At 43.4% G+C, this 13,055-nt stretch overlaps 1 protein-coding gene across 1 annotated transcript in view; it reads left to right on the top strand.

Annotated features, from left to right (window-relative positions):
* Positions 1-8,315, top strand: part of LOC307179323 (spermatogenesis-associated protein 2-like) — a gene marked incomplete at its 3' end in the record, with an annotated part of 243,803 nt that extends 235,488 nt beyond the window's left edge. Inside the window, 2 exon segments of the mRNA XM_079908283.1 lie at positions 5,891-7,042; positions 7,045-8,315. Coding sequence (XP_079764409.1) covers positions 6,754-7,042; positions 7,045-8,315 — 1,560 coding nt within the window. The 5' untranslated portion in view covers positions 5,891-6,753.
* Positions 8,316-13,055: the final 4,740 nt, after the last annotated feature.

Genomic DNA, 13,055 nt, shown 5'->3' with positions numbered 1-13,055 from the left:
TCATGCTCAGAGAGTCTGCATTCCTGCTGCACTTGTTTAGCAGTTGGCAGAGCTGTGACTCCGAATTATCTCATGCATGTTTCAAACCATTTAAATTGTCATTGTAGGATTTTGCCTATTAGCAAAATACCATCCCCTGAATACTGATTATGTAAAGTAATACAATTGCCTGGTGATAGGAAAGCAATGACTTCTTGAATGTAGTCCAGCAGTATGACTGCTCTTTTTCAATGAAATGTAAGGAAGTTGCTTCTGCAGTATTCTTTATGTGATTAGATAGATTCAGGGTGTATTCATATTTTACCCCATGTTGATAGAAAAATAAACAGGCACAGTATTTTAAAAAATGCTTAATTGCACATCTAAATGTCCTTTGTCATTGAGGCTAAAGAAGAGTAAAACACGCCTTTTGCATTTTTCAGCCCTCTTCTTTGGTGGTGACATTTTCATCAGAGATTGAGTGAACCCAAGAATACTAAATACACTCTTGGCATAGGATTTAGCTCTTAGCTAGCCAGTCCTAGGTTGGGGGATGGGGGAAAGCGCTCTTGGTTAAATCTGGAGCTTTTAGCATGCTGGTGATTGGTCAGCTGAGTTATTCACTTTTAAGCTTCATCATTTTCACATTTAAAGCGATTTCAGTCAGTAAGAGAAAATTGCACTCATTATATCCAAATGCAAATATATGTGTAGAAAGCATGTGGTTTAGAAAACAAATGGGATACAATCCCAACAGTAATGCCTCGTAGGGGCATCTGCACACCTCTGTCTCCTAGCTCTTTATAATCATCATATTGTCATGCCTCCCTCCATGAAATAAGGAGATACATTTATTTGTGTCACTCTTCCCATGGGCATGAAGTGGAGCTCTCCCACCGCTATTATTTTTATTTCTTGCTTTCTGCACCAGTGACTATACTAATCAGATAAAACTGGGCCCGAAATCATGCAGAAATCCTAGGTAATGCTCTTAGAGAGGACTGTCTTATCCCCAGGAGACCTCAAAATTAGGAAACAACTTCCCTTAGAATTCCTTTAGAATTCCCACCAGCACCAATCTTCAATTAGGGATCCTGAAGGGCTTGCCTGAAGTTAGCTTGTTTGCAGTAGATTAAAGATGGTTGCAAATTTTCTATTTACCCTGCCCATTGGGAGATGGAGGCTAATTCATCTCCATGGAATCTGGGCTCACCTAGTGACTTCCTTGACCAATTCAGAGAAAAAGACATTCTGAGACTTCAAGGCAATGTCATAAGAAGCCTTGCAGCTTCTGCCCACGTCTCTTGGAACACTCTTTCTAGGTGTCTCGAGCTGTGATATAAGAAGTCTGCCGACTCTGAGATCATGTGCTGGTACTCCCCATGATAGTTCCAGCAGACCCTAGCCTTCCAGCTATCTCTGCCACTGCACCAGTTTTTTTTGTTTTTTGATCTTTTTTAATATGTCAATCTAGGTTTTATTGTTATGCAGGTGTAGTGAAGCCAGTAAATCAGGAGATGACTGCCATTGAAAAGATAGTTTGATACTCATAGTTTCTGAAAAGAAAGGGCATGCCTGGCCATACAGGGCCACATGAGGACGCACTGGAGTTGATACGATGGCAGAGGAGTAAGGCGAAAGCATGGACAAGGGCCTGTATTTTGGTTCTTGTGGGAAGGAATGGAAGAGGCAGGGAAATTGGCTAATTTGAATAATTTCAGTGGCCTTCCAGGTATAGGGGCTGACCCTAGTTGTCTGGTACCTGGCTGTGGGGTGATTAAAACAGAGGAGTATTTCCTCCGAGTGTAAATGCTCTATGAGAGCCCAATAAGGAGAAGAGGGATAAAGATTTTGGAGTGGGTTGGTTTGTGTATGAAAGGTACTCTTGCTATCTCTAGGAATTGGCTAGCCCTGTGAGAGGCAGTCTCTCCCACGTCAGCAAGAGCCCAGATGCCAGAGCATCAAGAGTACAGAAAATAAGGAAATGTAGTTAATACAACCAGAATTGTGAGTGAAGCCGTCTTAGACCCTCCAGACCCGCCTATCTGCCAGCTGAGTACTAAGGAGAGAACTCCATCAGTGCCATGTGTACCTGAAGAATCACCCAGTTGACCCCTGCCCCAATTCCTGCCCCACAGATTTACGGGATATAATAAAGAAATATTGTTTTCTTCTGCCGAGTTTGTTATGTTAGTTAACTGGGGTATTGCACCACAAGTTTAGAGCCCTTTCACTTTCTGCCCGTTCACCAGAAATCCATTAGAATGAGTATTCATTCTTGATCAATGACAAAACTCAGCAAAATTTTGAGTAACGTTGATTTCTTTGTATCTTTTGGCAGAATTCTACTTAGATAATATAATTAATCAGATTTCTTTTAGCTATTCTGATAAACAAGAAAACCACATACAAAATATAAAATCACACAGATGAATACTAGAAATGACTTCTGGGTTTTTATATTATAAAATTACAACATTTTCAAACTTAAGTAGTTCAACTAATGTTTTTCAGACTGACTCTGCCAAAGGCTAGTGGGTGGGGCTTCCAGCTGATATTGACATAAATGGACTGTGAGGATAAATGGTCATGTTGAAAATGATGCGGCTACTCAGGGAAAAATGAAGAAAACCAATGCCATCTCTATTTCCATACAAATTAACTTCAGAGGATCTTATAGTTCTCCCAAACACTTCCTGCACGGCTGGCTTGAGTAGTGTCTGCATTTCCCTGTCCTACAGCTGCCTCCATCTGGAATTTAATATGGACTCATCTCTTTTCCATTCCAGGAGGGATATGTAATGAAAATCTCCATATTAGTCATCAGCTGTCAACATTGACAAATTTCAATTACCATCCTCTGGTAGCAGTTCACACTAGAGAAGGAAATCAGGATGGCACACTGGGATAGAATACTTGTGACAGATCTATTTTAATTGCCTTTCTTATCCACATTTAGCCTCTATCATTTTGACAGGAGAAAGAAACAGAGGAGGTAACTTTTTCTGCCAGTGATAAAGCGGGGTGGGATGGGGAAATAAGCTTCTAGGAAGAGACTGGGTAACACGTACCAACATATAGACTGGCGTTGATTGCTGGGGGTGCTTTCCTTTCACTGTGAGGCCTGTGGTGGTAACTTTCCGCTTATCAAAATACTTTGCATTTAATCAGCTGCCTGGATGGATGCTCCTGCTGGTCGTCCATAAATTATTCATCAATTAAAAAGACTTGGCATGATCTTTTTTTTTTTTTTTTTTTGCCTCATTTTCTGAGACATGAATTTTCAAGAGCCCATAGCGGTAGTTTCCCTTAGTGAGTTCTCACTTCTTCTCATTCCTTTGCAGCAATACTGTTCATTTAGCCTTTTGGTTGCAGCTTGATGGTTGCATCAGAGGCTACCTCTGCAGTGATGGATCATGTTGAGTTGTGCTATTTTGCTCTTGCTTCGTTCTTTTTCTTTAATCCGGACGGATCTAAGTGCTTTTCTCAAAATAAGGAGAAAATGTTTTTCTCTAATAAAACATGTCAAAAAATCATTTAAGGCCTCTGGGTTTTCACAGACCCATTTCTCATGGGATTTTTCACTGTGGGTTCTATTCCTTCGGTGACCTGGTTTCTGTTATGATCCAGTCAAAATGAAATTAAGGTATCTTTCTGTAATAACAATTTGCTAATATTTATTGACCCTAGCTATACTTCACGTTTGGATTACAATAGGTAACTTATTTTAATCATCAGAAACCCCTATGAAGTAGATACTGTTATTATCCATTTGTTGCAGATGAGAAATAAGCTCAGAGGTTTTTAAGTAGCTCTCTCATGGTTACACAGCTAGAAAATAGTGAACCTGGGATTCATTCTCAGGGAGTCAGACTCCAGAATCTGATTCCCAATTTCTGTGCTGCACTACGCGTTGGGAGCTCATGTCTGCAATGTTTTATTAACCGTTTTAGTCATTATTACTGTCCTGCAGAAGAATAGCATCCTCCTGGGGACTTACAAATTCATTATTGTTTTGAAAACTAGAAAGAAAGGATAATGTGGTTTCACCTATCTCAGGAAAAGACCAAAACAGCTAAGCTAGAGAATTAACGGTCAGAGACAAGGACAATAGTTAGATTTGAAAAAATTAGTAAAGGAGTTGAGTAAGGCATTTCTGAATTTAGGAAAGAGTAACACCGGGAGTGAAAGTGGAGCCAGATGGACCCAAACGGGTCTATCCATGACTTCTCTGTAGTCTTTTCTAGATATGGAACCGCAGCGTTAGTCTGGATTCTTTCTCTCTTCTATCCCCTCTTTTCTCCATTAAGTTTTTGTTCAGGCTGGCTGGATCCAGAGTATTCTAAGAGTTGTATTCACACAGTTATATGATAAGGGAAGACATGTCACTTCTTAATTCTAATCCTTAAACTAATGCAACAAAAACTGTGCAAACTGCTATGCAAATTAGCATAGTCCTCCTGAATCTTCAGGGTGTCAAATGGATGTTCCTTTCACCAGAAGGACTCTGAGAAACAAGTTATGAGTAAGGTGTTAATGAAGTTTCAATTTTGAGAAGGCAGTTAAGACAGGAGAGAGAGCATGCGGAGCTGTGGATGCCTGGCCCAGAAGGAGGCAAATGACAATCATTATAAATCATAGTGGAATTGAGAGGGGTTAAAGAGGTAATTAAAATCTTTCTTCTGAATAGAGATTGCAACCTTAAAGTTGAAAGAATGGCCTTGGTGGAATTTAATAGAACTCTTCCTAATTATTAAAAGGATAAACCCCATCACTTGATAGAGTGTTCCTTTTTAAATGCAAGCAAATCAAAACCACCCCGGGGCATGTGAATTACTGTGCTCATTTATAAACTGTGAAGTGCCTTATATTTAAGAGAATGCATATGACAAGCTGAAGACAAATCTATGAATATATTTAGATTTGCTAGTGCCAAGATTTCTTACACTTTTTTAGGAAGTATCTCAAATGAGATATAATGCAGCTCTGGAAATATCAGGACTCATTTAATGCTTGCTGCTTGGTATAATCAAGGAGTCTGTGTAAAGTAGGATTGTCTTTAGAAAGATTAGTATGTTAGCACAGATTTGAGTTATAAATGTCATAGTTATCCCTGCCCCCGTGTGTATGACACATATATCGTGTAGCTTTCCAGCACCTGACATATAAGTCTTGGGGAGGGGCTTACATTTATTGCATATGTATTATATATTAGGAAATGTTTGGTCTCTGAAAATTATTTTATTGAACTCTCCAAGCAGTTTTGTCCATAAGGCTTCATTAGTACTGTTATACATATGAGGAAACTGAGACTCGGAGAACTGAAGTCAGATGGCCACAGGTCATAAGACTGTAACTGTAAAAGCTGAGTTTGAATTCAAGGTCACTGGCCTTTAAAGTAAATACTTTCTATTACTATATCCTGCTGTCTTCTAGAATAATATAGGTACTTCCTGTATATAGTAGGTGCTTAATAAATCTTTGTCATATGAATTCTAAGAATCAATCCATATGCACTCAATGGATTTGAAATTTTATTAAGAGAAAAAGCAGAATAAAGTACAATTAAAAGCAACATGTAAATATTATTAAAATGATAGATGTAAACATATAGATATGATAACGTTTATAGAAACTCAGAAATTGCTACTCTTGAAGTATAGTATTTATCAAGGGACTCTTCTCTGAGAAGAAAACTTTGCTTTTTTAAAATGTGCAATTCCTGAATAAAACTTCTTCTCCACATGTTCTTACCAGTCCCTTCAGAAAAACATATTATTTTTCAATATTACATACTAGAAGGTGCCTAAAAGCCTACTTATCCTGCAGTAGTTTTATCTCAGCACATTTTCCTTTCAGTAATAAGGTAAATTAAGACCACCTTCAGGTGATTTTTTTTTTTTTTTGACAGAGTACACAGGCAACCATAAAGTTCCCCCAGTGAAAATGTCCTCAAGTGAAATGCTCTCCTTAGGTCCTCAAGAAAATTTTAGGACTGGCAGCGTGTCCTCAAGAATAAATATCTCATTTAAGTAAGGCATGCTTGACCTTGAGAAGCAGCTGGGGATTCTGAAGATCAAGCCGTGTGACTTCCCAAAGGCCACAATCAATTAATTGCTGACTGTGTGTTGACTGTATCTTTGTGAGTCCTGAAAAAAAAAAAAAAAAGACAGAAGTAGATTTTGGCTTAGTTTATTTGGTTAGAAGGGCCCCTGAAGACCAGTTTGGATGACACAAAAGTCAAGCCACTTTGGGATGATTTGATTCAGTTGGCATCTACATAATGTAGAGTGAATTCCATCAAATTGCAGGGAAGCAGGGCTTCCCTGGTGGCACAGTGGTTGAGAATCTGCCTGCGAGTGGGCCTTTAGGCCCCAAAGCGGGACTCCACGGCCTCTCTGCTCACTCTTCTGCCTTCTGCTTCTTCCTCCGCCGCCAGAGGCCAGCCCAGGGCATAGCCGCGGCTGGGCCTCCCTTTGGACCCGCCTCCGAGAGACATCACTTCCTGGTTGAGTGTTTCCGGGTCGCCGCGGCCCCGGGCTACTGGTCTCTGTTCCCTGCAGCCGGCCAGAGCTGCGAGAGCCCAGCCGGGCCTGGTTTCGGTGGCAGCCGTGGCTCCTTCTTGCTCCCCTCGGCCGGGGCGTCCTCGGCGGCAGTGCCGGGAGCACTCTGCTGGTCCAGGCAGGTGACATATCAATGCTTTTAGCAATGTCCCTGCCTCTATCTCAGGAGCCATGGAGGAAATAAGGTAGCCCCGTCCTTGGATCGGATCGGATGGGGAAGCCCAGTTCAATGGATGCAAAATATAAGGATGACTTATTTTGGAAGTACATGCAGTTTCATGAAGGCAAAGTGGACACCACCCCCAGCAAGCAGCAGCCTGGCAGTGATGAGTCCCTGCGGGTGGCAGCCTCGACCCTGCTCAGCCTGCACAAGGTGGATCCCTTCTATCGATTCCGGCTGATCCAGTTCTATGAGGTGGTGGAGAGCTCTCTGCGCTCACTGAGCTCCTCCAGTCTGCGGGCTCTGCACTGTGCCTTCAGTGTGCTCGAAACAGTGGGTGTCACCTTTTCCTCTACCCATGGAAGAAGGAATTCAGAAGCATCAAGACCTACACGGGCCCCTTTGTTTATTACGTCAAGTCCACATTACTGGAAGAGGACATCCGAGCCATCCTGAATTACATGGGCTACGTGCTCAAGTTGGGGACTGCGTGCAAGCTCAAAGAGCTGGTAGAGACCCTCCAAGTGAAGATGGTCACCTTTGAACTCTTTCTGGCCAAGGTGGAGTGTGAACAGATGCTGGAAATCCACTCCCAAGTCAAGGACAAAGGCTACTCTGAGCTGGACGTGGTGAGCGAGCGCAAGAGCACCGCGGAGGACGTGCGAGGCTGCTCAGATGCCCTGCGGCGGCGGGCCGAGGGCCGGGAGCACCTGACAACCTCCATGGCCCACTTAGTGCTCCAGAAGTTGGCCAGCGAGCGGGCAGCCAAGGACTACTGCAAGCCCCGTGTGACCAAGCCCTCAAGGTCGGTGGACACCTATGACAATTACTGGGAGAGCCAGAAGCCGCCCCTGAAGACCTCGTTGAGCTTGCGGAAGGAGCCTGTGGCAGCAGACTTGGGGGACGACCTCAAGGACAAGATCATCCGCCCGTTCCTCTCGCTCCTGACCATGTCCAGCTCCCCCCACGGCAGCCCGGATGACCTGCCATCCCCCTCCCCCAACAATGGCCTTGGCTTGCTGCGTGGCACGTACTTCTCCGCTCAGGAGGATGTGGATCTGTACACAGACTCGGAGCCCAGGGCCACGTACCGGAGGCAGGATGCCCTGCGGCCAGATGTCTGGCTGGTCAGAAATGACGCCCACCCCATCTACCACAAGCGCTCGCCCCCCGCCAAAGGGTCCGCCCTCTCCAAGTGCCAAAACTGCGGTCTGTCCTGCAGCTCCTCCCTCTGCCAGCGCTGCGACAGCCTGCTCACCTGCTCCCCGGCCTCCAAGCCCGGCGGCTTCCCCAGCAAGGCCTCCGTCCACGACAGCCTGGCCTATGGGTCATCTCTGCGGGAGAAGTATGCAGGCCAGACGCAGGGCCTCGACCAGCCGCTGCGCCTCCACTCGAAATCCAAGTCCTCCCCTGCAGCTGCCTCCCGCTGTGGCTTCTGTGACCGCCCGGGGGCCGCCAACACCTGCACGCAGTGTTCGAAAGCCTCCTGCGACGCCTGCCTCAGCACCTACCATTACGGCCCCTGCTGCAAAAAGAGCGAGCTGCACAAGTTCATGCCCAACAACCAGCTGAACTACAAGTCTGCCCAATTCTCCCATCTCGTGTACAGATAGACTCGACCTTGCACCTCCCTGCTACAAGGGCTACACCACTGACCTTTCTGGTTTCATGGGGAAGAAATGTTAACGCGTTGATCTCAGAAGCACAGGCCTGCACTTGACCACGTGGTTGTGGGGGAGGGGAATCGTGTGGCCGGCTGCCCCACGTGGGAGTTCCCCTATCGACTCAGATATGTCAGCTGATGGCTGCTTTGCCGCCTGGCAAGAGAGACTGTGGCACTTGCATTCAGATTCATTTTTGCTAATCACTCCCTGTTCCGTTCTTTTGTTTTTGTCTCTCAAAGAGGATTTCTATCTCTGGGACTCTTGCCATGCCGACTGCTCCCACGGCAAAGCCAACTTGGACTGGGAAGGGCCCTCCAGGTCCAAACGCCCTCCACCCACCTGATGTGGTGAGCTAGAGACCTGTTGGCTTGTGAAATGAGTCCTTCTGCCACACTGGTTCTCATCCACTGGCTCATCCCTCCACCACAATTTCCCAAACACGAGGATCCCCGGCGGCAGCCCCCCCACCCAACTTCACTGCCTCTCCACGAATCGAAGGTGACCCGAGTCCAGGATTCGCTTAATGTCATCCTGTTGCCTCCACAGCTCAGTTCAGCCTTGGGGTTTGTGAAGTTGGCTCTAGCGCTCTGAAGAGTGGACCTTCCACACTGGGACTGACTTTTCCCCCCTTTCTGTTGTTTTCACATGCCTCTCTTACTTTACTGTAAATAGATATTTTTGAGATTTATTTGTAAATAAATATTCAACTTGCTGTATGTTTCAAAGTGGTTTAAACATTAACGATGTAGCTATTTATAAAAATGCCCCGGGTTCTTTAGTCTTCCAGGGGAGGGGCTCATGCCCTTCCACCTTGTATCCTCCACTCGCCACAGCCCGAGGGTAGAGTGGAGATTGCAGGGGCAGAGGAGGAACAGAGACTATGTCCCCTGAGTTGGTGGAGGGCCACTGTCTTCCGTACAATACATTTCTAACACCTACCTCCAGTGTGCACTTAGGGGGTTAGTCCGGGCCGAGAGGTCTGTGCGCCTGCAGACTGTGACAGCCTAGTGACAATTCAGGAACCTCATCCTGTAGATCTCCGGCCTGGTCTTTGCCGCTTGCTGAGTGTGAACCTTGCACTCCAAACTTCTTGAGTCTCAATTCAGAAGGAAAATCGTTTGGGATTCCCACCACCCCTCTATCTCAGTCCTCTTCTCTTCCTTCACCTGTTTCCCAGGATTCCTCTACAACATTTGTGACCTTTTTGCACTAAAAGTGGGCAGGAGCCGGCATGCGCCCATCAGACAGATGTGTCCTGAGATTCTTAGCCGAGGCTCAGTGCTTCTAATCCCAAAGGCCTCTTAAACTCCTCATGTGAATTGCTGACCCCGGATTTCCTTTTGGGGTGCAGAGCAGGAGTGGGGCAAGAATTTGAAAATAAAACTGCTTCCTTGTGAACTAACGGTATATTTTAGCCATAGTGTTTGTGATGTACAGAACGTTGTAGGAATTTACATGCAGTGGGTTTTCTGATAGAAGGAGGTATTCAGCTCTTGAGCAAATTTAAATCTGGCGGAATCCTGAGGCCACTGTGAATTTGCTGATGTTCTTCCAACTCAGTTGCGTGATTTTAAGGTTTTCAAAATCTTCTATGGCTCTTTTTCTATATATCTAGTAGATCACGTGTAGATATTCAATGTGTATATAAAGCTGAATTTCAACCAACTTTATTACTAAGACCCACCCATTCTGGGGCATTCATCTCTGATGTTCTTCCTTCTCACGTTTCAGAAGTGGCCGTGCCTGTCCCAGTCCTGAGTTTTCTAGTTTTCCATTTCCAGACTGCTCTAGCACTACACTAACTCTTTTAACCAACCGTGATGCCACGTAACTTACACAGCAGACAAAAGTAGGAATAACTAACTTGTCCTGGAAGAGAAAGGCCAGTGTGTGTATCATCACGGAAATACTGTGTTCGTGGACTGGAATAGGAGATGCTGTGACCATGCTCCTCCTCGTTGTGTATCTTATTGTATGAGGTTGCTGTGACTGAGATAAATACACGCTAATTTTAAAAAGCAGATGTTTTGCATTTGATTTCTACCAAGAGTTGAAATGTTGAGAGATGATTTTAAAAGAATAAACTAAATAAAATGTCTTCCATTGTTAAAAAAATAAAAAGAATCTGCCTGCCAATGCAGGGGACACAGGTTCAAGCCCTGGTCTGGGAAGATCCCACATGCCGTGGAGCAACTAAGCCCGTGCACCACAACTACTGAGCCTGCACTCTAGAGCCCGCAAGCCACAACTACTGGAGCTCGCGTGCCTAGAGCCTGTGCTCCGCAACAAGAGAAACCACAGCAATGAGAAGCCCATGCACTGCAACGAAGAGTAACCCCCGCTCGCCGCAACTAGAGAAAGGCCGCGCGGAGCAACAAAGACCCAACATAGCCAAAAATAAATAAATAAAAATAAATAAATCTATGAAAAAAAAATTGCAGGGGAGCATGTTACCTTTAATTCCTGCCCCGTACTCTTCATTACTATATGAAAAAGTCTTTTCATCTCATTTTAGATTATTTCCAAATTATATTCCAGGTGCTCTCACTTTCTTACTTGTTCCTTCAAACTTTTATTTCCTAATTGGAGGTTTTGAGGCAGCTAAAATAAATTGAAAAATTATAACATGAAAAAATATTCAATATTTAGTTAATGAATATGTGTAAAACACTTACAAAGGCTTTATATATTATTTCACTTAATCCGATGAGTTAGTTACTCTACCATCCATATTTTGCAGATAAGAAAACTGAGTTGGGGCTTCCCTGGTGGCACAGTGGTTGAGAGTCTGCCTGCCGATGCAGGGGACACGGGTTCATGCCCTGGTCCGGGAAGATCCCACATGCCGTGGAGCGGCTGGGCCTGTGAGCCATGGCCGCTGAGCCTGCATGTCCGGAGCCTGTGCTCCGCAATGGGAGAGGCCACAACAGTGAGAGGCCCGAGTACCGCAAAAAAAAAAAAAAAAAAAGAAAGAAAACAGTCTCAAAAGCTTGAAAGAAATTTTCCAAGGTTACACTTGTAATAAAAGGTGAATTCAAGTTTCAAACTAAGGCCTGTATTTTTTCAACATCCATGTTTATCTTATGACTCTGTGTTATCATCCTTCAGTTTAGGTGGGAAAGCTGTAACCTCACATTAATTGTCTCTTTTATCATGTTTCATCTACTTGTATTCATTCATGTAACAACCATTTATTGAGAGACTAATATATGCAGGTTATTGAAGACTGATACAAGGTACAATGTCCTCTCCAATTTTTTTCTTTTTTTGCAAAAGCTGAAATTTGGTGTGAAATATCATTATGATCCTTTTTAACATCACTTATTCAATGATTTTTATTTCATTTATTGATCCAAGACAAGCCAATATCCCTTGTCATCTGGTAATGAGCACTTAAAGCATGAAGATCCCTGCTCTTGTCCACTTAAGCCAGCATTTCACACTGAGCTACTCAGTTTCTCTGCATCCCTTTTTGTCCCTGTCTTGCTCTTTTCTGTGACTCTTCTCATTTTAGTTTTTTGGCCTTGATATTCTTTGGACTGATGTTCCATAAATACTTCTACTCTCAGATAAGCAAACACGATAATCAGAATGATTTTACCTCTCTTTTTGTCCCTCATACACTGATGTTCAACAAGAATAACAAAGCAGTTAATGTTTCATACTGGTCTTTAAGTTCAAGTGAAATTTTTTCGTATTTCATAGGGATTTCTGGATTCAATATCTTCTTATGTCAACAGCAAAATCTCAGTTTTTTTGGGTACTATACGTTCCCTCTATTACGATAGTTAGATTGCCTTGCTACACTTGTATATCTCTATTTCTACCACTATGTTGTATACTCTTTATAATCAAGAATTCGTTATGGTTGTCACCACATCCAGGCTTAGCACAAGGCCAAAGAGCAGACACTCAATAAAGATGACTGATCCAATTTCCTTAACTAATAAATGTATGAACCTTTGCATTGGAGACACATCGATGAACTAAGTCAGACAAGGTCTCTACCCTTATGGGGTTTATGACCTTGAATTTATTTCAGAAAGAGTAGACAGAAGAGAGGGAAAAAATAAGGAAAGATAATCTAATACTATATGAGTAACTGCAGTGTGTGAAGTAATGTTAGCTATCTTATGTTTGCTGCCCCACTTAATGTTTTAGTGGGGCAGGAAATAAATCAATCTTTCATCACAAAGGCAGTAAATCAGTCTTTCCTAAACGTTTGTGTTACATCCTAATAGGAAAATAAACCTAAGTCATCAACCTTTCTGGAGCATGATCATTTGGTAGTTGTTACTTCTGGGAGTCCTTTTCCTTCAGCAAAGGTAGAAACTGGATTTACTGTTGTTGTCACATTTGGGTTCATCATTGTGAATAATAAGCGTGTCACTTTTTTTCTCTACTGATCTTCTCATCCTTTGGGCATTTGTTGGTAATAACTCACTACTCTGTTGTATTTATTTTAAGAAAATAAACTTATAACCATGGATCTATAAAACTGCTTTTCCCCTGTCATATCACAGTGTGGGGGCCAGGTGGGAGAAGTAAGTGGGCTTAACATAGCTATCAAAATGAGAGTTTTGTACTTGTTGTTGAGGCTACTTTCTTGAACTGAAAGATGATTTCTATTTGTTTTCTCTACACACTGTATATTTTAGAGCTAGGGGTTGGTGGAGACTAACTTGCAGG

This window comes from Stenella coeruleoalba (genome assembly GCF_951394435.1).
Source record: "Stenella coeruleoalba genome assembly, chromosome: 2".
Taxonomy (NCBI): Eukaryota; Metazoa; Chordata; class Mammalia; order Artiodactyla; family Delphinidae; genus Stenella; species Stenella coeruleoalba.
The sequence above is the reverse complement of the archived record's forward strand: the minus strand, read 5'-3'. Positions and strand labels throughout refer to the sequence as shown.